The sequence below is a fragment of the Dunckerocampus dactyliophorus genome, chromosome 6 (genome assembly GCF_027744805.1).
Source record: "Dunckerocampus dactyliophorus isolate RoL2022-P2 chromosome 6, RoL_Ddac_1.1, whole genome shotgun sequence".
Classification (NCBI taxonomy): domain Eukaryota; kingdom Metazoa; phylum Chordata; class Actinopteri; order Syngnathiformes; family Syngnathidae; genus Dunckerocampus; species Dunckerocampus dactyliophorus.
The window spans coordinates 32785464-32812399 of NC_072824.1; the positions used below are offsets into that span (position 1 = coordinate 32785464).

General features: G+C 44.1%; 1 protein-coding gene across 1 annotated transcript; it reads left to right on the forward strand.

Moving 5' to 3' along the window:
* The first annotated feature begins 936 nt into the window (after window positions 1-936).
* On the forward strand, window positions 937-25542 carry naa15b (N-alpha-acetyltransferase 15, NatA auxiliary subunit b). The gene is made up of 20 exons (XM_054779155.1): window positions 937-1109; window positions 6496-6580; window positions 8039-8143; window positions 9823-9980; window positions 10153-10287; window positions 13328-13481; window positions 13686-13805; window positions 15004-15099; window positions 15255-15361; window positions 15484-15556; window positions 16697-16866; window positions 16957-17109; window positions 18314-18442; window positions 18515-18728; window positions 18819-19012; window positions 19095-19203; window positions 19316-19414; window positions 23992-24135; window positions 24238-24335; window positions 24406-25542. The coding sequence occupies exons 1-20, from the start codon at window positions 1056-1058 to the stop codon at window positions 24601-24603; spliced, it is 2595 nt and encodes an 864-aa protein (XP_054635130.1). The 5' UTR covers window positions 937-1055; the 3' UTR covers window positions 24604-25542.
* The last annotated feature ends 1394 nt before the right edge of the window (window positions 25543-26936 follow it).

Genomic DNA, 26936 nt, shown 5'->3' on the forward strand with positions numbered 1-26936 from the left:
TACCCAATTCTTGTTTTTTAAATAATTGATGTACGTTGTGTTCTCATTCCATCTTGGGGAAACAGCCGTTCAAATAAACCATTACTGGCCACTGAGGCCATGATGAATGTATGGGAACTTTACATCTTTGTATATTCATGTTAGTTTGGTTTGTTGGCAGATGATTGTCGTCACATATGGCGTTACTGAGTGCACGTTTACCTTTCCTGTCGAAATGGTGCCCCCCAGTGGTCAGTGTGTGGAACTGACACATAGTGCATCAGGACCCATTATCACAGCCCCCTATTAAAATGAATAGCACCGTATTTTATCATTTTTCATACCACTTTGACTCCTGTGCTTACTATTTATTCTTTTCATTATTTAAGTAGGGTATAATTATATATTCCAGACTTATCTATCACCGCAAAATTTTTCTGTTTGACTCTGTTATTTATTTGTGTATGTACTCGTATTTTTTATATTTTCGCCTTTTGGTTTTCTTTGTGTTATGGTATATTTATTTAGCTTTTACTATTGAACACGATATCTACAAACCCAATTAAAGTATTAAATTAAATATCTGAATTAAACTTGTATCCTTTTCATTTACTACAAAAACCTGGTACACGTTCAACGTTTATAAATTACCTTCCTTTTTATTATTTTTTGTAATAAAGACATTTTAATCAAAGAATTGTATCGAATCCATAAATCGATTTTCTATGCCGCTTGTCCTAATTGTATTAAGTAGCTAATATAAAACAATATACATAATAGAAATAAGTAAGTATTTAACATATTCACTTGTTAAACATGTCTGGTTTTTGCACTGTGATCTGCCATACCTCACAAACTGCAGTTGACCGCCGCCATTTTGAAGGCGTCAGGTTTCCGTCAGCTCGTGAGAGGAAACTGACGGAGGAAGAAAGCCGAGCAATCGAACCGAGCGCCTCTGGCAAGGAAGCCAGGGCCGTCACTCGACTCGACTCGACTCGTCTTGCCTGTTCGCGCTAGCATTAGCTAACGTTACATGTGCTGAGGTCGAGGGGGAACAGATCCCATCTGCTGCTACAATGCCGACAGTTACTTTACCACCAAAAGAGAATGCTCTCTTTAAGCGGATTCTGGTGAGTTGATGTCTTGAAATGTGTGATAGCTGCTGTCAGTGCAGAGGAAGTGCCGACTTAACAGAACCAACACCACCACCGCCGCCGCCGGCGGTACTCGGGCTGTTAGCACATGAGCTAGCAAAATGGCATCATTGAATGAGTGAGCTAGCCTGGCCTTGTAACCGAGCCAAAATGGTTGTTTGTGGCTTTGACGTGATGGTGGCAGTGATTCATGCCAAATGGTGAAAATACGTGACAGCATCTGAAGCCTTCAATGTTGTTATCTGTCAAACACGGTCGGTTACAAAGAAGCCCATCATCGCTAGTTGCTAACGATAGCTCGGAGTGTGTCTCGTGGTACGACTGTGTGGACTGTTAATGAGTTGTTGTGTGAACGATGACATGAATGCAGATCAGCGTCGTTTAAACAACTATTTTCTCTCTTTTTTAAAAACGATACATAAACGCGATAACTGCCAAGAAAAGTGAGGCTTGCTACAGGCTAATCGTAGCAAGCTGGCTTGTGTCTGAATTCAACACTTTGGTCATTTGTCATGTGTGTTTTTGCAAGGCTTGTGGCTTGACGGCTTGGAGATTGCTAATCATTCTTATATTGTCAAGCGTTAGTTTGCAGTGTGGCATGAGAGGAACGTTCCGAGTGGATTTAGTTAGCTCCGGCATGACTGTGTCAGCAATTCCGTAGCAGCTTTCGGGCCTGCTGTACTTGGGCAGCTAGCAAGCTACCACCCATGCCCTCGCCCCCTCGGTCCGTGTTTAGATCCATGTGTCTGCTCCGTGGTGGTTGGAGAAAGTCCATGTTTTTGTTCAATCAAGACATGGGAGATGTGCATAGTTGAGTTGGAACTGGATGGGAGAGTGGCCATCAGTGAGATAAAGAGCTCCTGTACTCTGACAGCAAGTGTTAACATGGCCTGGGAGCAGGACTACATTCTAGCACGGGCTCAGTGTCGTCACCGCCCCATTTAAGTTCGCCATCCAATCTTTACTTTCTGCTCAAAGTGACTGGAATTAATCACGAAACACTCCGCGTTTTAAAAGACAAACTAGCAAAGCTTTCTCCTGACCTTGAGCTTTATTTGGCCCTTACTCATTTTTTTCTAAATTGGTTAGTGAGTTAGTGTTGTTTGGATTACTAAAAAGTGCCCGTTTAAGTTGACGTCGACATAAGATTTGACAGCTAAAGGGGTCATTTCTATGAAAAATGGTCCGTTTATCCCGACGTGTTGTAGTATCGTAATCCCTCGCCACTTTGCGCTTAGAATTTCTCTACTTCACTCTTTCAGGGTTTTTTTTAGAAATATATTAGTTACTAAATCATGGCTGTTTAGTTTTTGAATAAGTTCTAGTATTGGTTCTAAAAAAATGTATTTTTAAGCCAATTCTACATATTTTTGATAAGGCATTCAGAAGAGGCATTCAAAGGCAGTGTGATGCTATGTAGTATTCTACACTGGTCACTAGGTGTCAGTCATTTTACTGTCATGTTTGGTGAGACACACAAGCACCAGACTCGATCGCCAGAACTACAGGCTTTTATTGCAGGTTTGCATGATCTCACAACAGTCACAATAATCCCTAACACGGGCTACTGTCGCGGCCATAAACCCACACCAAGCTAAAACTCTACTCTGAACTTCCCATCCGCTCTCCTCACTCGGCCCCCCTAGAACTGGAACGCATTTATAGCCGCACACACAAGCGCTTGTTATTTATGTCCTAAATGTCTTATTTTCTATTATGTCTACTATATTGGGTAATACGACTATACGGGTGGCTATACGGGTGTTATTTCATGTCGAGAGGGCTCTAATAATGTTTTAAAAAAAGTTTTTAATGTATTTAGAATGTCGTAAACAGTTGTTCTGTGCTCTAACTGAAAAATTAATAAATATGGACGCCGACTTGTCGGGAATAAATTTATCACGGTTGGGTCTAGAACCAATTATTTGCAATAAATGAGGGATTACTGTTTTAACTTCATTATTATAGCAAAGCAGTGTGAAATGACAACAGCGTTCACACGTGCACACAGTTCAGTGCAAGATAATCTGCAAAATAAAAGCACTGCAATATGAATCTGGATTCTACCACATCAATTAACAAAATGCACCCATTAGATTATTTTTTTTAAAGATCGATAGCCACCGGAAGACACACATGCGCATGCACAGAAACGTTAATGTAATTTTAGTCAAGACATGCAACACAAAGTTACTGCAGCACTTTTGTTAGGTAAGAGTATAAAATATCACATGAAAGCAGAAGACTTTAAATACAAATATGCACAAATGGAGGAAAACCATGTCTTGACTTGACTTGACTATCGCCCATTCCTCTTACGTCTCTGGCCAAAGGCACACGTAGCTGTGCAGGCAATGGCCGGTTTGGTTTATATCGACAACCACTTATCTTCTATCGCCTACGTCGACGTCAGTCAGCCGGTCCGTGGGGGCGTCGACAGAAACGGGTTTGACTGTACAAGTTTGGTCGTACTAATGACATTCCAGTTGCAGTTAGGCGATGTATTGGTGTGAATTAATTTCACTTTGGCTCAAGCGTTTCGCTTTGTGTCGTTACAAATGTGCCACATTATCTCATGTTTTTACACATCTAACATCAAAATATAAAGTATATAAATATACATTTTTTCTGCAGAGGTGTGTGTGTGTCTTTAAAAATTTGTGATGTAGCACTTGGTCATCGGAGAATGGTAGTTCATTGTTGTGTGCTAACTTACCTGTGATTCTGTTTATGTTTAGGTTCGCACCAGGGGTGTTCCAACCCGACATTGAGATTGGATATCAGTCCGATATCAGGCCCAAAAAAACAATATTGGTTTATTTTGGCCTGCATCTAAAATCTCCGATATTGGCACTTCAGTACAAGCAGTCCATTCAAGACTCGGTGCCAGCACGTCTTTCCAGCAGCAGCAGCCGTTCGAGTCGGCATGCAGAACCCACGTGATCGCAACAACAGCGTGTGGTAGTGTTTTTAGCAAGGAGTGCGAGGGATGTCAGCCATCTGGCTGTGGTTTTCAGACCAAAAAAAGACATTGCTGTTAACAGAGGAAAAACAAAGATTTCAAGCACCCCCCCCCCCCCCCCCCCCCACACACACACACACACACACACACTTTTAAAGCTTCCAGTCTGTTATTCCGACTCAATCAGGATGACAAGGCATCTCCAGCCTTTGCTCTTGTCAAAACTCAGCTGTGTTAGCCAGAGAATCCCTGACATGGTGTCAGCTGGTCCTTCTGTGGCAGGGCTGAAATGCAGTATAAGTTTTATTGAGATTAAGTGTATTTTCATGACAAAGACGGGCTTTGAGGTTAATTGCCATTTCATAGTATTCTGGAGTATATCCAAATAGCCATCATTAAAACTGAGGCAGCAGACTTTGCGAAAATGAATATTTGTGTCATTCTCAGAACTTTTGACCATAACCAAAGTACACCAGATGCATCAAGAAGTAAATGGGTCAGTTTTTCCTCATACGTACTGTTGCTGACTGATATTGTGTGGTTGAGCAATATCACTTGATCAAGCCTTTTCTAACACGCCACACTGCTAAACAAGTAAAAAAAAAAAAAAAAAAAGCATGCATGATCTGTGCTGATATCAGATCAACATGGGGTATTGGCCAGTAATCAAGGCTGCAATATCAGTTGTATCGGGACAGCCCTAGTTGGCACCGCGAGTAAGACTTGTTCTTTTTGATGACCGTCTGTGTCTTCAAGCTAGTTGTTGCTTTCTCTTGCATATGGTGGAGCGCCTTATGAACTGTTTCTGGTTCTGCTGACTTCCGATGCCATCTACTGGATGGAGTTGTAACGACAAGCTATTCATTCACATCATTCTTATGTGAATGTGAGCGAGAGTGAGCGGATAGTGCCACATCTAAAAAAATAAAATAAAAATAAGTAAATAAGAGCGCTAAATCCTTCTGTGGTGGTCCAAAATTAATTGTGGCGGGCCGCCACAAAAAAAATAAATGAATGCATGAGAAGCCCTGCTTTGTCTTGTGGCCTTACCATTTTGAAGTTGTAACATCACAGCAGTCCTTTCAACCGTGATGTCGCTGCGTGTACCGAGAGCTCTTTGCAACAAGGCCGTCTGCAGAGGAGCACCTTTCTGGATGACAGACCCCGCCTGTGTCAATGGGGGTTGAGGTATGGGTTTGCTGCTTAGTATGCTGGATAAGCACAGCTGGTAGGGTTTTTGTCTTAGTGTCCTGACTTGTCAAACGCATTAACGAGTCTCTGAATCGTAGCAGATGTTGCTGAAATTGCTTTCTTGTCAGTAGGGCAAGTGAGTTTGCAGTTGGTTTGAATGTGAACATCTTTCACGCTAAGGTCAACAATCCATCGGTATGTATTTTAATATATATGTCATTCAGTGGGCAAGTGTCTTTGCTGTCTGAAAGTTCTGAACTCCTGTTGTACTGAGCAGAATAATGCTGACCTGAGTTGAGCCATAGTTGGTTGTGAAGGTCTGTGTTGCTGTATCTCTGCTCCTCATAGCTGACGTCATGTTGTTGTCTAGAATGCAAACCAAGTGAGTAGATAAACTAAACACCCGCCCCCTCCCCGAGGAAGATGAAAGTGGTGGAGTGGCCAAGTATGTCTCCTCCAGACCTAAACCCTATTGAACACCTGTGGGGCGTCCTCAAGCCGAAGGTGGAGGAGAGCAAGATGTCTTAACACCCACCAGCGCCATGATGTCTTGGACACTTGGACATGTTCACCGTGAGGTGTAATTATCATTTGTGTTCCCAGATGTAGACAATAGTGGCTGTGTTGACTTATTTCAAAGGACAAGAAATCTGTGCTGCTTTCCAAGCTGTAGACTGACCACTCTTAAGTTACACCCAAGCTTCATTTGGAAAGATCATCTCAGTTGCTGAAATGTGAGCAGGATATTCACTTTTATCCGTCCATCCATCCATTTTGTAAGCCGCTCATGCTCATTAGGGTCACGGGGGTACGCTGGAGCCTATCCCAGCTGACTTTGGGCGAGAGGCGGGGTACACAATGGCCTGGTTGCCAGCCAATCTCAGGATATTGACTTTCAGCAGATGGGTATAAAAAGTTGGGTAACCTGATTCACTTGAAGCCCTATTACCACCAACCAGTACAGTTATGGTTTGCAATTTTAAAATTGACATCATTAAAAGTCATTTTTATTGTACACAAAAGTAATTTTTCACAGTTTTGCAAGTCTAACACATTGGCACAAGACATTGGTTTGTCTTTCTGTACTTCATTCTTGTGGCTCTCACGTTTGTTTGTTTTTTGGCGTTGTCGCTGTCCACCCAGGTTGTAGACTTTGCGAAGAGTTCTCTGTGCCCTTGTGACCTCAACGTTGCCTTTCTCATTTAACAGCGATGTTACGAGCACAAGCAGTACAGAAATGGACTCAAGTTCTGCAAACAAATCCTTTCCAACCCCAAGTTTGCGGAGCATGGAGGTAAGTATCCAAATTGTGGATGTATAGTAATCCCTCGCCACTTTGCGATTCCAATTTTGCGGCTTCACCCTTACCACAGTTTTCCAAAAGTATATTCATTAATAAATGATGCTGTTTCGTGGTTGATTACAACCTATTATTAGTTTAAAAAGGGCATATTTAAGCAACGTATTTTGTTGCCTAAATGAAATATTTTCAAGTAGGGTTGTTGACGATAAACCGATGAGACCAGATATCCTTTTGACAAAGGAACGATTCCAATTAGCTGGTGGACGCTTCCTGTATCTGATAATCAGCCATAAATCTTTAGATGAATGGATTTTGGAGACACGCGCGGCTATTGCGAGAGAAGCAATCGGTTGGCAGTGTCACCAGAGTGTGGGCTGCCGGCGGAAGGATTGTCACGCTTGCGCCATAGCCTGCCATGGCTGAAGACGAGAATGGGTGTAAATGGTAGCGGGTAGGTTTCCTACCTACCTGGAGTGTTGAAAACACTACCATGCTCATTCTGAAATGTTGCACGTTGTTATGACATCATTATGTTATCATTATTGTTATGACATTTTGAGTATGGGATTGATCAAAGAAAAAGAGGTCTGTGTCTAACCAATATAAACATGTCAAAAATTAACCGTAGAATCGAATTGTATTGTTGGTACACTGCATCGAATCGTATGGAATTGTTCTGTTTTTAAAATATATCCTTTTTGAATCGTATGGTAAGTTGTTTATCTAGATTTGAATCGAATCGTCTATCACAAAGAGATTTACATCCCCATTTTCAAGCATAAAAGTGGCTAAATAAAAAAAAAAATATATATATATATATATATGTATATATATATATATATATATATATGTATATGTGTATGTATGTATATATATATATGTATGTGTATATATATATATATATATATATATATATATATATATATATATATATATATATATATATATATATATATATGAAAAGCATTCAGAAGATGCGTTCAAAGATGTTGTGATGATATATAGTAGTCTACACTGGTCATTAGATGTCAGATGTCAGTAATGTTACATTGATGAGACAATAGCCCCCGCAGGAAGTGCTGGACAAAATACAAAGTAAAAAAGAACAAGTAATGCAATGCTAACATGCGTGAGTCTATACTATGTCTTATATGCTCTTATGTCTACTGTATTGGGTAATAGGAGTGTAAAGGTGACTATATGGGTGTTATTTCATGTCTAGAGGGATCTAAACATTAAAATGTGTGAAATGTGTTAAAATATGTTTAGAAGGTCATGAACAGGTTTTCTATGCTCTAACTATGAAAGTATTTGATATTTAAACGAGGAATCCTACTTTGCGGACATTGGCTACCAATGAATGGCAATAAACGAGGGATTACTGTATGTGTAATGACACGCCTGAAAATGGTCTTTCTAATTGGGTGAGCATACTGATGTCCTTTCCAGAAACCCTGGCTATGAAGGGCCTCACCCTGAACTGTCTGGGGAAGAAGGAAGAGGCCTACGACCTGGTCAGAAGAGGCTTGCGCAATGACCTTAAGAGTCATGTCTGTATCCTTAAATACGTTTCAGACACTGCTGACAGGTGTGGTCATGGTTTATTGTTCACCGAGTTTGTGTGGCAAATGATCATCCATTGTAGTGAAAGTGGAAGTGTAATAGCCAGAAGATGTGTATTGGCATCTGCATCTTAGTGTATGCTCTTCTGTATAGAGTTTGTGTGTGGATTGTTTGTGTATTCTGGCAGCCTTCCACAGTCTAAAAACACGTATGTTCAGGTGTGGCTGCCGTCTGTGTCGGCCCTGTGATTGGGGTGTAGTCCTCTACCACCTCCAGCTTCTCATGACCGTGAACAGGAGAGGTGCTGTAAGACAATCGATAGTACTCCTGGTCAGAACAGAACCATACTTAAAAATAACTAGAGACAAAGATCTGCTTCAGTTTGATTTTTGACATGAGCTGTTTATTTATTTATGTATTTATTTTTTTTACACAGTAGTCTTAACGCTAGAAAACATTGTTACTGGACATGCTATAAGAGCACTCTTGTCTCTGAGGAGTATAGTCAGCACATCCTCTTTTTACCGCCTGTCCTCTCTGACCCCCAATTCATCTCATCAGCCTGAACTGTCCTTCAACACAAAACTGCCATTAAAGACTAGTGATGAGATTTGTTCAGTTTTTACCACAGGGACGCAATCTATCTGTGGTAGGGATGCTCCAATCCAGCTTTTATGCTTACCGATTCTGATACCGATCATCCACGAGCGAGATTGGCCGATACCGATCGCATGGATTAGCTGTACAGTTTTCCACTTATTCATGATGAGCGCTATTGGCCTGGCCCGTCGTTAGACTATTCCAAGGGCCCCTGCTCAAAATCAGCTGGCGAGCTCGGAGACCCCTCTGATAATATCACCATCATAAGGCTGGACGCAATATGTGTTTATGTTCATTAAACAACCACACACAAATAGTGTTTCAAGGACGGGACATAATTAACATAATGACAACAGAGCAAAATCTTTCACTGACAATTGAAAAAGGTAGTGTGTACCCCATGAACGACATATCTTCTAGGGGCTTCCCCCTGGGACAAACACGAGCTCCTCGTTTGTTTTAAAAACAAAATGTCACTTTGGTAAAATGTCACATTTGGAGTCCGAAGACCAGAAGCTAGGCGGATAACTCTAGCTAGCTGCCGCCAGTGTCAGGTACAGCCAGTGGCAGCTAGACAAAGATACATGAAAAGTCAAACATCAATAGGTTTGATAAGGGAGTGGGCCAACACTCTGGCATCGATTGGTGTAGTCTGTGTCAAGCTGTCAAACTGAAGCCAGACTAGTTTGGATTCTTGCGGCAATACTGGACAAAGTGCGTGAATACCAAAATAGTTGTCAATTCTTAATCAACTAGTCATTAATTGGTGCAGCTCTGGAAAGGATTCACGAAAATCATCCATCCTACATTCCACAATCAGTCCTGTTGCTTAGTTTTAAAAAAACAAAAAAACAAGCTGCTGAAATACCTGAAAACAAATGACGTAATGTGTCGGAAAGCACCATCACTAGAGTCGTAATCCTGAATTGTGATTAAACCAGGAATTATTGCTGGCCTGTTTAAATGCAATCTCATGACAAAGTCATTGTTGACTTCATCAGTTTTCCATACTATTGATCTAATGGTGTGGAGCGTATCTCTATTGTTCATGTTCCTTAAGGCCCACTCAGGCTGGCACGTGTACGGTTTACTACAGCGCTCCGATAAGAAGTACGACGAGGCCATCAAGTGTTACCGTAATGCGCTGAAGTGGGACAAGGACAACCTGCAGATCCTACGAGACCTGTCCCTGCTGCAGATCCAAATGAGAGACCTGGAAGGCTACCGGGTTAGCACAGACATAAGCAACGATGGCCTAATGGCCCTAACAGCTAATGAATTCTGAATAGGCCACAGTGTCATCAGAGCTGTGCTGTATTATTTCAGCCAAGAATGATTGTTTCAAAAGTTCTGCTCTCAAGCAGGACCAGTTAAACCTGTGTGCCACATTGTTCCTGCAGGAGACACGGTACCAGCTGTTGCAGCTCCGTCCCGCTCAGCGAGCTTCCTGGATCGGCTATGCCATTGCTTATCACCTCCTGGAAGACTATGAGATGGCAGCAAAGATCATTGAAGAGTTCCGGAAAACACAACAGGTTTGCATATATTTGCTGTGTATGGCTGCCAACAAGCCCTCTGTATTTATAGCTAAGAATAGATAAGCTCGCTGTTATAGTAACGCCACTGCTCCTTTTAACTGAAAAGTGAGAATTTATGACGTGATTATGACATGATCCTATGGATTGGATTCATCCAGTAGTCTTGTCTGCCGCCGCATCCTCTGTATGGACTTTTATCTTGCAAAGAACACAGGTCGAGTTTTGTTTAGAGCTTAGCTTATAATAGTCATCGGAGGCACATGAATAAAAATAACAAAATCAGTGTGACATTGGTGTCTGAAAGACTAACAGTTACGCAGTACGCTTGAACACCTCATCTACACAATACAGTGCAGAAGAAAGGAGACGGACTGGAAGTTTTTCATTGTTTTGTGTAATAAATACACTAGGTCCCCAACTTGCGAACATCCGACTAGCGAACATTCGCGGATACGAACACAAGCCGACTGGTGTATATTTTCATGTATTTTGCCTTATAACGCCGTATTTATACTGCTACATGCTTGATCAGTAGAGGGCACTGTGACACTGCTGATGGGACCAACAGGAGGTTGGTTGAGGAAGAGGAGAGAGAAAGGCTAAGAGTTTTATGATACAACCCGGACAGAGCGTGTGATTAAAGTTTATGAAGAATTAATAGGCCTGCTTAATTCTACACCACCCACAGAACACTACCTCTTTTAGAAGAGTCTAACAACGACGACCATTTGTCCTTTTTTTCAATAACTCCTCCTTCTCCTCCACCACAACGACGTATGCTTGACCACTCCTCTCCAAAGGTAAATAACATTTATCATTACGTATTATTATATCATTTTTTTAATTGTTTTTTTCATTAATTATCCTTGTTTAATATTACTACTGCATCCAAACTCATATTTACATACATACACATACAAATTAGAATGTCATGGAAAAGTTGTTTAATTTCCATAATTCCATTCAAAAAGTTAAACTTTCATAGATTATAGATTCAGGGCCCACAATTTAAACGATTTCAAGTGTTTGTTTATTTTTACATAATTTGGGCTTCCAGCTCATAAAACCCACAAAAACAGGAATTGAAAAAATTAGAATACTGTGAAGAAATCACCATTTACTTCTCAGTTTTTGCAGGAAAAAAAGAAAGAAATTAAGATCACAACAAATCAATCAAAATATGGTACTTTCAAAACGATATGTCAATCTTCAATACTTGGTTGGGAATCCCTTTGCCTTAATCACTGCCTCGATGCCACATGGCATTGAAGCAATCAGCCTTTGGCATTGCCTGGGAGTTATGGAAGCCCAGATTTCCTTGATGCTTGCCGTCAGCTCTTCTTTGTTGTTGGGTCTGGTGCCCCTCATTTTCCTCTTGAGAACACCCCATAGATTCTTAATGGGGTTTAGGTCCGGTGAGTTGGCTGGCCAGTCAAGCACTGTGATGGCATGGGCATCAAACCAGGTTTTGGTGCTTCTGGCGGTATGGGCAGGGGCCAGGTCCTGCTGGAAGATGAAATCTGCATCTCCATACAGATCCTCAGCAGAAGGAATCATGAAGTCCTCTAAAACATTCTGGTAGACTGTTGCGGTGACCTTGGATTTAAGAAAGCAGAGTTTACCAACACCTGCACCGGACATTGCACCCCAAATCATGACGGACTGTGGATATTTCACACTGGACCTCAGGCAGCTTGGGTTCTGTTCCTCACCCGTCTTCCTCCAAACCCTTGGACCTTGATTCCCAAATGAAAGGCACACTTTACTTTCATGGGAAAAGAGGACCTTGGACCACTGGCCAACAGTCCAGTCCTTCTTCTCCTTGGCCCAGTGGAGACGCTTCCTACGGTAGCTCAGGTTCAGAAGTGGCTTGACCCGAGGAACCCGACAGTTGTAGCCCATCTCCCGGATGCGTCTGAATGTGGTGGTTTCTGAAGCTGTGACTCCCGCCTCATTCCACTCTTTCTGGATCTCTGCCAGATTCTTGAATCTTCCCTGTGTGATAATCCGCTGAAGCCCACGGTCATCTCTTTGGCTGGTGCATCTTCTCCTGCCACATTTTGCCCTTCCTCTAGACTTTCCATTGATATGCTTGGACACAGCACTCTGAACAACCAGCCTCCTTAGCTATGAACTTTTGTGGCTTACCCATCCTATGGAGGGTATCAATGATGGTCTTCTGGCCAGTTGTCATGTCTGCAGTCTTCCCCATATTGAACCCAACTGAGACAATTGAACCAAACTGAAGCAATTTAATGACACCTGGGGAAGCCTGTGCAGGTGATTTGAGTTTAGTAGATGATTAGCGTGTGACACTCAAAAACATTCATGCCCTGCAAAATTTGGGCTGATTTCTTCACAGTATTCTAATTTTTTGAATTCCTGTTTTCGTGGGTTTAATGAGCTGGAAGCCCAAATTATGTAAAAATAAACAAATAAATACTCGAAATCGTTTAAATTGTGGGCCCTGAATCTATAATCTATGAAAGTTTAACTTTTTGAATGGAATTATGGAAATTAAACAACTTTTCCATGACATTCTAATTTGTTGGAAAGGGTCTGTACTGTATATGAATACATGTACATGTAGTACCTATATCATTGGTAATATTACCTTTTACCTGACTTAAGAACAAATCGACATAAGAACGGTCGTCTGGAACCAATTGTGTTCGTAAGTTGGGGACCTAGTATAATTATTAATAAAATAAATTAAATCAATTTAAGAAATATACTTAAATAATTAAAATATAATAATGTGTCTCATAATTTATTATATCAAACAGGTGAGGAATTATTCAGTAAAATGTTTGTTTTAATTGTGCAAGAATAGGATACATGGCTTTAGGTCAAATGTCTGAAGGGGACACCAACAATTGGAGGATGCCAGTGGGGTACAATGTGGGCTGTGCATTTTTTGTTTTCAGCTAATATCTTGGAGAAACACATTTTCGCATCATTGCCCATCCCTTATGTTTCTTACTAATTGTATTGCTTTCTTTTTTTTTTTTTCTTCTATCCAATGATGCGCATGCAGACATCTCCTGACAAGGTGGACTACGAGTACAGTGAGCTGCTGCTTTACCAGAACCAGGTGCTGAGAGAAGCAGGTCTTTACAAGGAGGCTCTGGAGCATCTGTCCAACTATGAAAAGCAGATCTGTGACAAATTGGCAGTGGAAGAGACGCGAGGTGGGTAAAGTCTCTGTCACTCACTGATTCCGCCATTCCCCCCCCCCCCCCCCCCCCCAGGTAACGCTTTGCAACAGGCTATATTTTAGGTGGGTGTGGCTATGCAGAGTTTTCTATGACAGCGCAGCGTAGCACATGTATTATTGGAATCCACAAAGGCATCACCGAGATGTCATGTGGTATTGTATTGTGTTATTTCTTCAGGAGAGTTGTTGTTGAAGTTGGAGCGCCTGAATGAGGCTACAGATGTCTACCATCGCCTACAGGAGAGGAACCCAGAAAACTGGTCCTATTATCACGGCATGGAGAAAGCCCTAAAACCAAGTAACATATGTTGTCCTTCCTATGAAAAACACCAACACTGTATATCGTGTGTGTATACACACACACACACACACACACACATATATGTATATAATGTGTGTGTGTGTGTGTGTACACACACAATTGAATATTATACAATAGAGCCCTGCTGTTTGCAAGGGTTTTGTTCCAAGACCCCTCCACAAATAATAGATGCACCCATACAAAGCCCTAAAAATGTTTTTTGATACTCTAAACCCTATAACATGTCTGTCAGTTATTCAATGCACTTTAAATTCAGTTTTTGACATTAAAGAATTACAGTATTCAGTATAGCCTTACGGTGGCCAGGTGGTTAGCATGTTTAGTGTGGTTAGCCACACAGTCAGGAGTTTGGAAGACCTGTGTGGAGTTTGCATGTTCTCCCTGTGCGTGTGTGGGGGTTTCTCTGGGTACTCTGGCTTCTCCCATTCCAAAAACATGCATGTTAGGTTAATTGGAGACTCTAAATGACACTAAATTGTTCATAGGTATGAATGTGAGTGTCTGTGCCCTGTGATTGGCTGGCGACCAGTCCAGGGTGTACCCACACCTCGACCAAAGCCAGCCTATCCTAGCTGACTTCGGGCGAGAGGCAGGGTATTTTTTTACATTCTTTTATTCTATCCAAAATTGCCCAAAAACCTATAATATGAGTGAGGTATACATTTTTTGTGTGTAAAAAGGTTTAACCACTAATGAATGCTTGTGGCCAGTTTGTATTTACTATGTGCACAATAAATATGTCCATTCCAAAAAAGGTTTAAACTGAATATATATCATTGATCATCCACAGGGAGAAGGCAGGCTCGTGTTGGCCTTTCAAAGCCTTGATGTGCACCTTTGTGTCAGTGTGCCTCTTGATGGTATTGTTGGCTTATCTTTCCCGCTCCCCACTACAACTAGACTGGTCATGCTTTGATTATCACAAGTTTTTTTTCCACCAATAGCCAACCAGCTTTCGCATTGAATATCCTTCCTGAGCCTTGAGCGCTTACTAACGTGAAAAAAATGTAACTTACCAGAAGAAAAACACGTTATTTACGGTTTAAAGCACAGAAAAGAAACGGGAGCAAATGCCGAACAGCAAAATAGGCGGGAATCCACTGTATGTGAAATGTGTTCAAAGCTGTCTTGCCTGCGTATTGAATAAGCATTCATGTTTTGCCTTTTTCTGTAGGTAGTGTGGAGGAAAGATTTAAGGTCTATGAGGATGCCTGGGAGAAGTTTCCTAAAGGCCTGGTTCCTCGCCGACTGCCCCTCAACTTTCTCACTGGTGTGACCAGCAGTGCAACATGAACTTCTACTTGTAGTGGGAAAAAAACAAGCTAATCCATTATTAATTGCTGTCATGACTCAAGACAATTTTACTGGTATTATTTGTTTGTTTTTGTCATATGCTCTTCATCTCACCTTGTCTTCGTCCCATAGGGGACAAATTCCGAGATTGTCTGGACAGGTACCTGAGGATGAACTTCAGTAAAGGGTGTCCGCCTGTCTTCACCACCCTAAAGTCTCTCTACAACGACAAAGAAAAGGTGACAGCAGAGATGATGTAATATTTGAACCACGCAAATGTCAATGCGTACAATATACGTATTGCAATGATTCATTTGATTGGATAACGTTCCCTCTCGTCCATACAACTTGTCCTTTGCAGGTTTCAATTATAGAAGAGTTGGTGGTTGGGTTTGAGACGTCATTAAAAAGCTCCAGACTGTTCAGTCAAAATGGTAAGACCCAGCAGTGACGGAACGCACAGAAAAGGGAAATAAATATGTGTTCATGTTTCACATAAGGACAAAATAAAAATGCAGTTTTCTTTTACCAGGCTTTGATGAACTGTGGTCTACACTGGCCACTAGGTGTCACTAGTCACATGCACCAGACTTGGTCACCAATGACAGGATTTTATTATTTTATAATTATCTCACAACAGGCACAATAATAACATAATAATAGTCATGATCATAACACGGGCTACTGTTGTGGACATACTAAAACAGCTAAAACTCAACTGAATCCTCGGCTTCCCTTCCTGTCCATACGTCCGGAAGACATTTATTGAAACACACACGAGTCTTATGTCCCAAATGGCTTACTTTCTCTGATTATATGTACTATATTGGGGAATAGGAGTGTAAAGTTGACTGTAGGGGTGTTGTTTCATGTCTAGAGGGCTCTGTTAATGTTAAAAGCAGTGTTTGTAAGGTCATAAACAGGTTTTCTGTGCTCTAACTACGAAAATCTATTTATAAATAAGGAATCCTACTTCGAGGAAATTGACTTAAACCAATTAACCGCGAAAGACAAGGGATGACTGTATACTGTAGTGTCGAGGGGGGTACCCAGCATGCCTTGCAGGCACTATGTAAAGAAGTTACATGTTTGTTGTTAGCACTTGAATGTAGAATGGTCGTTCATTGTTGTTGACTGGTAACATATGCTACTTGTTGAGCTGTTTCTTTTTAGTAAGCCTATGTTATGCTATGTTTTATGAGCCTCTGTTGTTGGCTATCATTGTTGGCTATTGCTTGCTAGGTAAAGCGCACCTTCCTTATGTAAGCTGAAGTGCCTCTGACCATTTCCTGTGCCACTCAAGATCGGCGCAATATTGATGAACCCGATAATAAGGCCTTATAATAATGTGTGACCAAGTTAGTTGTGGTGTGTGCATATGGGGTATGCCAAGAAGCAGCGTTACGATGCCATCTATTAAAAAAAAAAACAGGTAGCACCAAATCTATCTGTGGTGTTCCATAAGTGAATGTTGTAGTGAGCAGGTATCTTCTAATGATCAAATGATATTCCTTCTTGCAGTCTAATATATACTAATCAAGCTAAACTGACTGAATCTGTGTGCACTGTTGCAGATGAGAGTAAAGAAGAGCCACCAACCACGTTGCTTTGGGTGCAGTACTTCCTGGCTCAGCACTACGACATGGTTGGCCAGCAGACACTGGCTCTAGAATACATCAACACAGCCATCGAGAGTACGCCAACTCTCATTGAACTCTTCCTTATCAAAGCCAAGATTTACAAGGTAGCCTGTGCTACATAATTACACATTTACCATCCATGTTTGAAAGGCATTGTGTCATAGTTAAGGTATTGAGCTTTCATCCTCTTGCAGCATGCCGGGAACATCCGAGAAGCAGCCCAGTGGATGGATGAGGCCCAGGCTTTGGACACTGCTGATAGATTCATCAACTCAAAATGTGCCAAGTACATGCTGAAGGCCGGCATGGTCAAAGAGGCGGAGGAGATGTGCTCCAAGTTCACACGGGTGAGAAACTGTGAAAGTGTGTACACATGCAAGTATTCTGAGAGCAGGGCCCTCGCCTATTAAAATGTGCGTGGAAATCTGACAGTCGGCGTACGCCAGAAACCCAAAATGTGCATACGTACGGACAAAAATATTCAATATGTCACGTACGTACGTAACTCCAGCCCATGTCATGCCCTCTCCATGCCTTCAATTCACCAGAAATGGTGAATGCAAAGTAGCTCATGAATGTGGCGTCTATATTTAACGACCCTTGATTGCACTTTGCTCGTTTCTTCTGAGTCATGGCTGCTGAGAAGCCGAAGACGAAGAAGCGGAGCTTCACTAAAACCGAGGTGGAAATCTTAGTTGGAGAGCTGGAGGCCCATAGAAACATAATATTTGGGGGACAAAGTAGTGGCATCACAAGGAAGATGGGTGAGTCCACTGTCAACAGCGTCAGTGGAACGGGGAGCCGTGGTAGAACTTTTACAAAAAAGTGGTCTGATATCAAGGCACACATTTCCATTTTTCCTAATTGGTACCACATTTTAGATGAACACAAGCTTAGCAACATCTGTTTAATTTAAAGGTGGACGCAGTGACTCACAACGGGATGAAATCATGTTGAAAATGAATTGCTGTCATTCCAGACGGATATTTTTAAATTATTTAACTCGCATCTTCATCCGCAACGGTGCGCCATCTTGTTTACGTGTGTTCCACAGTGGAAGACGACTTCGTCACATAAACACGAACGGAGAGGCGACAGTGTGCAGGGACACGGCGGGAGAAAAATATAGCGCAGAGTGATTTGTGAGGCAGTTTTTGATGATGCAAATGTATTACTCTTTTGAACGCATATTGTTTTGAGAAGCCAAACTTGACTTGAAATACCCAGCAACTGAGCAGAACTATGTTCCTCGTCACGGAAATCCGACCAGAACTGGACTCGCGGGACCAAATGGGGGCGTAAGTCACTGTTGAAATACTCCACTGCTGATGGGGATGTCAAAACATCCGAACTATCCCTTTAACTGCAAAACTTTCTGAGCCTTTAATTGGTCGCTTTGTCTTAACTGATTCTGAGCACCTGTCTGCTTTCATGTTACAAGGTCAGATCTATTATGGAATGGAATGAAAGTGCGAGATAGACATGTAAAGTGCTTGCTTTTCCACAACTCTCATGGTTTGGACCTAGGAATCTGATGTTGTCCTTCCGCAGGAGGGGGCGTCAGCAGTGGAGAACCTGAATGAGATGCAGTGTATGTGGTTCCAGACAGAGTGTGCACTTGCCTACAAAGATATGAACAAGTTCGGGGAGGCTCTCAAGAAGTGCCATGAAATTGAAAGGGTAGGTTTTACCAGACAGTGATTGCACATGTATTTCTCATGACATTTATTCTTCCTCGTGGTCCTTGTTCAGCATTTTGTAGAGATCACGGACGACCAGTTTGATTTCCACACCTACTGCATGAGGAAGATGACGCTGCGCTCATACGTGGACCTGCTGAAGCTGGAGGACGTGCTCCGAATGCATCCCTTTTACTACAAGGCCGCTGTCACTGCCATCCAGATATACCTGAGCCTCCATGACAATCCTCTCACTGATGACTGCAAGGAGCTACAGGCCGACACTGGTAAAGACCACAAACTTTAGGTTTACTTGGACAGAGTATGTTTTCTGCAGGAAAACACGCAGAGGAACCTTTGCTTGCCTCACCTTGCAGCTAACCTGTCGGACAAAGAGCTGAAGAAGCTCAGAAACAAGCAACGGCGAGCCCAGAAAAAGGCCCAGCTGGAGGAGGAGAAGAAGAACGCAGAGAAGGAGAAGCAGTTGAAGAATCAGAAGAAGAAGAAGGAGGATGACGACGAAGAGATCGGAGGCCCGAAGGAGGAGCTCATTCCTGACAAGTTGGTCAAGGTTGGTCGGAGATATTAGCGACAGCTCAGAAGGTCAAGCTGGTGTCGACACCGAGTGACAGTTCCTGACATCTTCTGTGCAGGTAGAAAATCCACTGGAAGAAGCCGTCAAGTTCCTGATACCTCTCAAACACCTGGTCAAAGACAAAATTGACACACATCTACTGGCATTTGAAATCTACTTCAGAAAAGGTTAGCTTCACCAGCAGTTTATTTGCCCTCTTTGACCAAACACTAAGCGCTCCGTAAACCCCATAGGTTGGGATAACTTGACAGTCAAACTGCTGATGTGTTGTCTTTTCAGAAAAGTACCTGTTGATGCTCCAGTCAGTGAAGAGAGCGTTTGCTATTGATCCAGACCACCCATGGCTACACCAGTGTCTAGTGCGCTTCTTTAAAGGAGGTGAAACAAATCTCATGATCTTTTTTAACTCACGGCTTGGTCCTCCGTGTTCTTGTTACCAAAAAGTGCCCGCTTAAGCTGGAATTTTACACGCATCAGTGTTTCCCATGCATTCTCTCATAAGCAGTATAACACACCTTTTATGCCAGAGAATAAGAAGAGGAGTCTTGAAATATGTGTTTTACATAAAAAGCTAGGGCTGTCAAATGATGAAAAATGTTATTCAGATTAATCACAGTATTTACATTAATTAATCCTGATGATCACCATTGACCACAAATGCTCCAAATGAACTGAATGTCAGTCAAGCTAAAAGATACCACACAAGTCTAAACATCCATCCATCCATCCATCTTCTACCGCTTATCCGAGATCGGGTCGCGGGGGCAACAGCCTAAGCAGGGAGGCCCAGATTTTCCTCTCCCCGGCCACTTCGTCCAGCTCCTCCCGGCGGATCCTGAGGCGTTCCCAGGCCAGTTGGAAAACATAGTCTCTCCAACGTGTCCTGGGTCTTCCCCGAGGCCTTTTACCGGTCGGACTTGCTCTGAACACCTCCCCAGGGAGGCGTCCGGGAGGCATCCTGACCAGATGCCCAAGCCACCTCATCTGGCTCCTCTCAATGCGGAGGAGCAGCGGTTCTACTCCGAGTCTCTCCCGGATGACAGTGCTTCTCACCCAATCTCTAAGGGAGAACCCAGCCACCCTACGGAGAAAACTCATTTCGGCCGCTTGTACCCGCGATCTTGTCCTTTCGGTCATTACCCAAAGCTCATGACCATAGGTGAGGGTAGGAACGTAGATCGACCAGTAAATTGAGAGCTTTGCCTTTTGGCTTAGCTCTCTCTTCACCACAACACACCGATGTAGAGTCTGCATCACTGCAGACGCCGCACCAATTCGCTTATCGATCTCGCGTTCCATCCTTCCCTCACTCGTGAATAAGACCCCAAGGTACCTAAACTCCTCCACTTGGGGCAGGATCTCATCCCCGACCTGGAGATGGCATTCCACCCTTTTCCGGGCGAGAACCATGGACTCGGACTTGGAGGTGCTGATACTCATCCCGGCCGCTTCGCACTCGGCTGCGAACCGATCCAGTGAAAGTTGAAGTTCACTGCTTGATGAAGCCAGCAGGACCACATCATCTGCAAAAAGCAGAGACTCAATCCTGCAGCCATCAAACCGGAACCCCTCAACACCCTGGCTGCGCCTAGAAATTCTGTCCATAAAAATAATGAACAGAATCGGTGACAAACGGCAGCCCTGGCGGAGTCCAACCTTCACTGGAAACGGGTCCGACTTACTGCCGGCAATGCGAACCAAACTCTGACACCGGTCATACAGGGAACGAACAGCTTGAATTAGCTGGTCCGTTACCCTATACTCCCGGAGTACTCCCCACAAAATTCCTCGTGGAACACGGTCGAATGCCTTCTCCAAGTCCACAAAACACATGTAGACTGGTTGGGCAAACTCCCATGCACCCTCAAGGACCCTGCTGAGAGTGTAGAGCTGGTCCACAGTTCCACGACCAGGACGAAAACCACACTGCTCCTCCTGAATCCGAGATTCAACTATCCGGCGGATCCTCCTCTGCAGAACCCCTGAATAGACCTTACCAGGGAGGCTGAGGAGTGTGATTCCACGATAGTTGGAACACACTCTCCGGTCCCTCTTCTTAAAAAGGGGAACCACCACCCCGGTCTGCCAATCCAGAGGCACTGCCCCCGATGTCCACGCGATGCTGCAGAGTCGTGTCAACCAAGACATGCCCACAGCATTCATGGCCTTAAGGAACTCCGGGCGGATCTCATCCACCCCCGGGGCCCTGCCACCGAGGAGCTTTTTGACAACCTCAGCAACCTCAGCCCCAGAGATAGGAGAGCCCACCATCGAGTCCCCAGGCTCCGCTTCCTCATAGGACGACGTGTCGGTGGGATTGAGGAGGTCTTCGAAGTATTCTTTCCACCGATCCACAACATCCCGAGTTGAGGTCAGCAGCACACCATCCCCACCATACACGGTGTTGACTGTGCACTGCTTCCCCCTCCTGAGACGCCGAATGGTGGTCCAGAATCTCTTCGAAGCCGTCCGGAAGTCGTTCTCCATGGCTTCTCCGAACTCCTCCAATGTCCGAGTTTTTGCCTCAGCGACTGCCAGAGCCGCAGACCGCTTGGCCTGCCGATACCTGTCAGCTGCTTCCGGAGTCCCATGAGCCAAAAAGGCCCGATAGGACTCCTTCTTCATCTTGACGGCATCCCTCACCACTGGTGTCCACCAACGGGTTCTGGAATTACCGCCACGACAGGCACCAACCACCTTACGGCCACAGCTGCGATCAGCTGCCTCGACAATAGAGGCACGGAACATGGCCCATTCAGACTCAATGTCCGCCACCTCCCTCGGAACATGGTCGAAGCTCTCCCGGAGGTGGGAGTTGAAACTCCTTCTGACAGGGGACTCTGCCAGTCGTTCCCAGCAGACCCTCACAATACGTTTGGGCCTGCCAGGTCTGACCGGCATCCTCCCCCACCATCGGAGCCAACTTACCACCAGGTGGTGATCAGTTGACAGCTCCGCCCCTCTCTTCACCCGAGTGTCCAAAACATATGGCCGCAAGTCCGATGATACGACCACAAAGTCAATCATGGAAGTGCGGCCTAGGGTGTCCTGGTGCCAAGTGCACATGTGGACACCTTTATGCTTGAACATTGTGTTTGTTATCGACAATCTGTGACGAGCACAGAAGTCCAATAACAAAGCACCGCTCGGGTTCAGATCAGGGGGGCCGTTCCTCTCAATCACGCCTCTCCAGGTCTCACTGTCGCTGCCAACGTGAGCATTGAAGTCCCCCAGCAGAACAAGGGAATCGCCCGAGGGAGCACTCTCCAGTACTTCCTCTAGAGACTCCAAAAAAGGTGGGTATTCTGAACTGCTGTTTGGCGCATAAGCACAAACAACAGTCAGGACCCGTCCCCCCACTCGAAGGCAGAGGGAAACTACCCTCTCGTTCACCGGGTTAAACTCCAACATGCCGGCCACAAGCCGGGGCGCAACAAGAATTGCCACCCCTGCCCGTCGCCTCTCACTGCTGGCAACGCCAGAGTGGAACAAGGTCCAACCCCTCTCAAGAGGACTGGTTCCAGAGCCCTTGCTGTGCGTTGAGGTGAGTCCGACTATATCTAGCCAGAACTTCTCAACCTCATGCACCAGCTCAGGCTCTTTCCCTACCAGAGAGGTGACATTCCATGTCCCTAGAGCTAGTTTCTGTAGCTGAGGATTGGACCGCCAAGGTCCCCGCCTTCGGCTGTCACCCAGCTCACTCTGCACCCGACCCCTTTGGCCCCTCCCATGAGTGATGAGCTCATTGGAGGGGGGACCCATGTTGTCTCTTCGGGCTGTGCCCGGCCGTGCCCCATGGGCGTAGGCCCGGCCACCAGACGCTCGCCATCGTGCCCCTCCTCCAGGCCTGGCTCCAGAGGGGGGCGCCGGTGACCCGCGTCCGGGCAAGGGAAAACGTGGTCCCATGTTTTTAGTCATCATAGAGGTCTATTGAGCTACTCTTTGTCTGGTCCCTCACCTAGGACCTGTTTTTTTCGTGGGTGACCCTACCAGGGGCATAGAAACCCCTGACAACTTAGCTCCTATGATCATGGGGACACACAAACTCCTCCACCACGACAAGGTGGTAGCTCAGGGAGGAGAAGTCTAAACATCTATTTGTCTAACACTAGTCTCTGTAATGGCAGCAGAACAATCGAATCCCACTTTAAACTTTGTTGTTTCGCGCTATGAGGGGTTGCGTTCATCACGTACTTTAAGGTAAATGTACTTGTTTTCAGTGTATTTTCCAGCATACTTAAATGTAGCAAATTGTACATCCGAGTTACGTGAGTGATAAAAATATCCACTTCATGTTTTTCCTTTATCTTCCTGTTTGTTTACACGCACACATGCGTTATAAAGCCGTTTTTGTGATGTTCGGCATGTCCCTGAGTGCATCTCGCGTTCTTGGAATGACAATGAGGAAGTATCGTACCCAGGATGAGTGGACTAGGGACGTGTGTGAGTGGGAGACACATGCAGTATATGGTGTGGGAACTGAACTCAGGTCAGAATGACGTAATAAGAGAGCGTCAGACTCTGTGTGACTGTGTGGGGACGCTCCAGAACTCCGTCTGCTGTCATAATGGAGAGGCGTGCTTGCTCTGGTGCACATGTGTTAATTTCACAAAAAAAATTTAACGTAATTAATGAAATAAATCGGTTACCGCCATTCACAGCCCTATATAAAACATAAGTAAAAGTATGTGGGGAGGGTTTGAAAGAGAGATTTGCGCATGTACCAAATCGTTGTCATTTTAGGCAAGACATACAATGCAATTACCACACAGCAGCTGTTAAGATATCTCTATAAAAATATGCACAATTGGAGGAAAACTATATCAGTTTTGGTTTTACGTATGGGTTCCACTATTGCACATACTTTGTTCAACTCTATTAACACTGTCATGTTGCCACCACCCACCACTTTATATCCATCCCATGGCCTCACACGCACCGCTGTGGTCCCTCAGTTTCAGAGAGCAAGGAGCTCCCTGAAGTGGTTCGAACAGTCCTGAAACAAGAAGTTTCCCGGCTGTTTGGGGACAGCAATGCTAACAGCTTCAACCAGGCCTACCTCTCCAAACACTCCAACTCCATACCACATCGACTGGCAGGTATAGCCTTTGTCTCACACACACACACACACACACACACACACACACACACACACACACAGCCATACCCATCTTAGGACTAAAGTGACGTCCCTCCTTCAGCCGCTAAGATGATGGTGTACCTGGAGTCGTCGACCGTGTCAAAGGCGGTAGAGTTGGCCACTGCCCTCGATGAGTCGCTAAACAACAGAACCATCCAGGTATTTCCAATGACTGAAGCCATCTTCTCGGCGAAGAGAGGTTGACCCCCGTGCTTTGCTTGTTCTTCAGATTTGCACAGAGGTCCTGGAGAATCTTCGGAGCAGTGTCCTGGGCGAATCAAAGGAGCGTGCTGAGTCGTACCGCGCCGAGTGTCACAAGCTTTACCCCTACACGTTAGCGTTCATGCCGCCGGGATACGAGGAGAACACCAAGATCGCCAACGGAGACGTTTCCACAGAAACAGAAGAGCTCGCCAATGAGATGTGAGCATGACCAGGCACCGGGGGATGAGAAAAGGAATGGGGCCTTGCACAGAGCCTTGTGGTACGCCTGGCAGTCATTTTGTAGAGCCAGACACACGGGAAGCGAAATAGATGTTTCCTTCTTTGGCTCGGCTTCATTGGGTCTGACCCGGCATGGCTTGGCTCGTTCCCATATGCTGAAAATCAGGACTGTGTGTGTGTGAGTGAGACTGTGTGCGTGTGCTAAGGGTGTGAATGAATTTGAGCATGTGTGCGGTTGTTTATTTGTGATAAAAGGAGAGGAAGATAACAAAACGGCCATTTTACTTTTTTAATAGCGCTACCAACCACACTGAATTATCCAAAACCACAAAAAAAAGAACAATTCTCGACCCGACTGTGCGGTTTCTCTAAGACGACAACCACGGGGAGTTTGACTCTGTGCTCCTTCCGCAAACCCATCGGTGTTCTTTTATGTGCAAGGCTAATTGAAATGGAAAAGGTGGTTCTGAGTGGATTTGATCCAGCAGATGAGCAGAAAGAGTGACAAAGGGGACTTGAAGTAGACGTTTAGTAGATTTGTACCCGCTCTAACAATCATCCTACACAGCACTGTGCAGCAGCGTGGCCACGTGGCCCCATTTCTGCAGGAACACAGCACGGACGACAGTCTCCAATCAGACCACACGTAGACACGTACACGCCCCTTATGGTCGGTCACTGCAACAGTTCAACACTGAAGTCTGATGGATCCAAGCAATATCGTACGACACCTTCCTGTCCATAGTTTGTATACGCCGGCTGGGGAGCAGGGTGGTGTTTTTGCATCCACAACTCTTGCAGAGGGAGGGGTCTTCCATTCAAATCCAAACAGCTCTTTGGGAGATCCAAATTTGTCATCCAAGCCTGTTTCTCTGGGGTAAAACTTTCAAACATTAAAAGGCAAAAATGTCAACACCTGAAATTTGCCCTGTATTGTTTTTTTTGTAACTCAACCCCCCCCCCTTCCTTCCCGCTCTAGTTTGGGTTCTAATGTGAAAGATAAAACGTGAGGGGGGGCCATGTATGATATCTGGATTTTTGTATTAAAACCAAACAAAAGAAAGTTTCTTTTTATTTTTCTTTTAAATTAATTTGCTCATCTTGTTAGCGTCTGGTCTGTCGATATCCTGATAAGTTCATTTTTAATGAATACTGTATAAAATACATCAAACTTTGATATAAATTCAAATTTTCTATAAACAGTTCTACTACAGTTGCATTCTTACAAACAGTCCTTTTTCCCCCCTCTCATTTCTGTGTACATGACCTCCAATAAATGACTAATATTTTACTCCGTTTCTCACCATGATGATCTTTTATGTGCTCTGGACAGTTTTACCAAATACTCCATGGAAATGAGAGACTAAAGTGTTTTGCTTCCTAAAGGCAGCAATCTCCCTGTTAATAAAAGTAAAGGTCTTCATGCAAAAACGTGACACAGATGTCCCTTCGTTTTCTTTGCGCACGCGATTATACAGGGGCGTGAGAAAGGCTTTGCCCCCTTCCTGATTTGTTTTTTTGCATGTTTGTCACGCTTAAATGTTTCAGATCATCAAACAAGTTTAAAATATTAGTCAATGACAACACAAAATGCAGTTTTTAAATGAAATTTTATAAGGGCGATAAAAAATGCAAACCTACATGGCCCTGTGTGAAAAGGATTCGGGTCAGGACTTGGACTAGACCACTCCAAAGTCTTCATCCATTCAGAGGTGGACTTGCCGGTGTGTTTTGGATCATTGTCCTGCTGCAGAACCCAAGTTGCTTTCAGCTTGAGGTCACCAACAGATGGCCGGACATTCTCCTTCAGCAGAATTCATGGAGTAAATTCAACGGAGTAAATTCATTTATCAGAGCAAGTCTTCCAGGTCCTGAAGCAGCAAAACAGCCCCAGACCATCACACTACCACCACCATATTGTACTGTTGCTATGATGTTCTTTTTCTAAAATGTGGCGTTACTTTTACGCCAGATGTAATGGGACACACACCTTCCAAAATGTTCAACTTTTGTCTCATCAGACCACAGAGTATTTTCCCAAAAGACTTGGGGCTCATCAAGATGATTTCTGGCAAAATTGAGACGAGCCTTAATGTTCTTTTTGTTCAGCAGTGGTTTTGGTCTTGGAACTCTGCCATGCAGGCCGTTTTTGCCCAGTGTCTTTCTTATGGTGGAGTCATGAACACTGACCTTAACTGAGGCAAGTGAGGCCTGCACTTTTTTGGATGCTGTTGTGGGGTCTTTTGTGACCTCTTGGATGAGTCATCACTGCGCTCTTGGGGTCATTTTGGTTGGCCGGACACTCCTGGGAAGGTT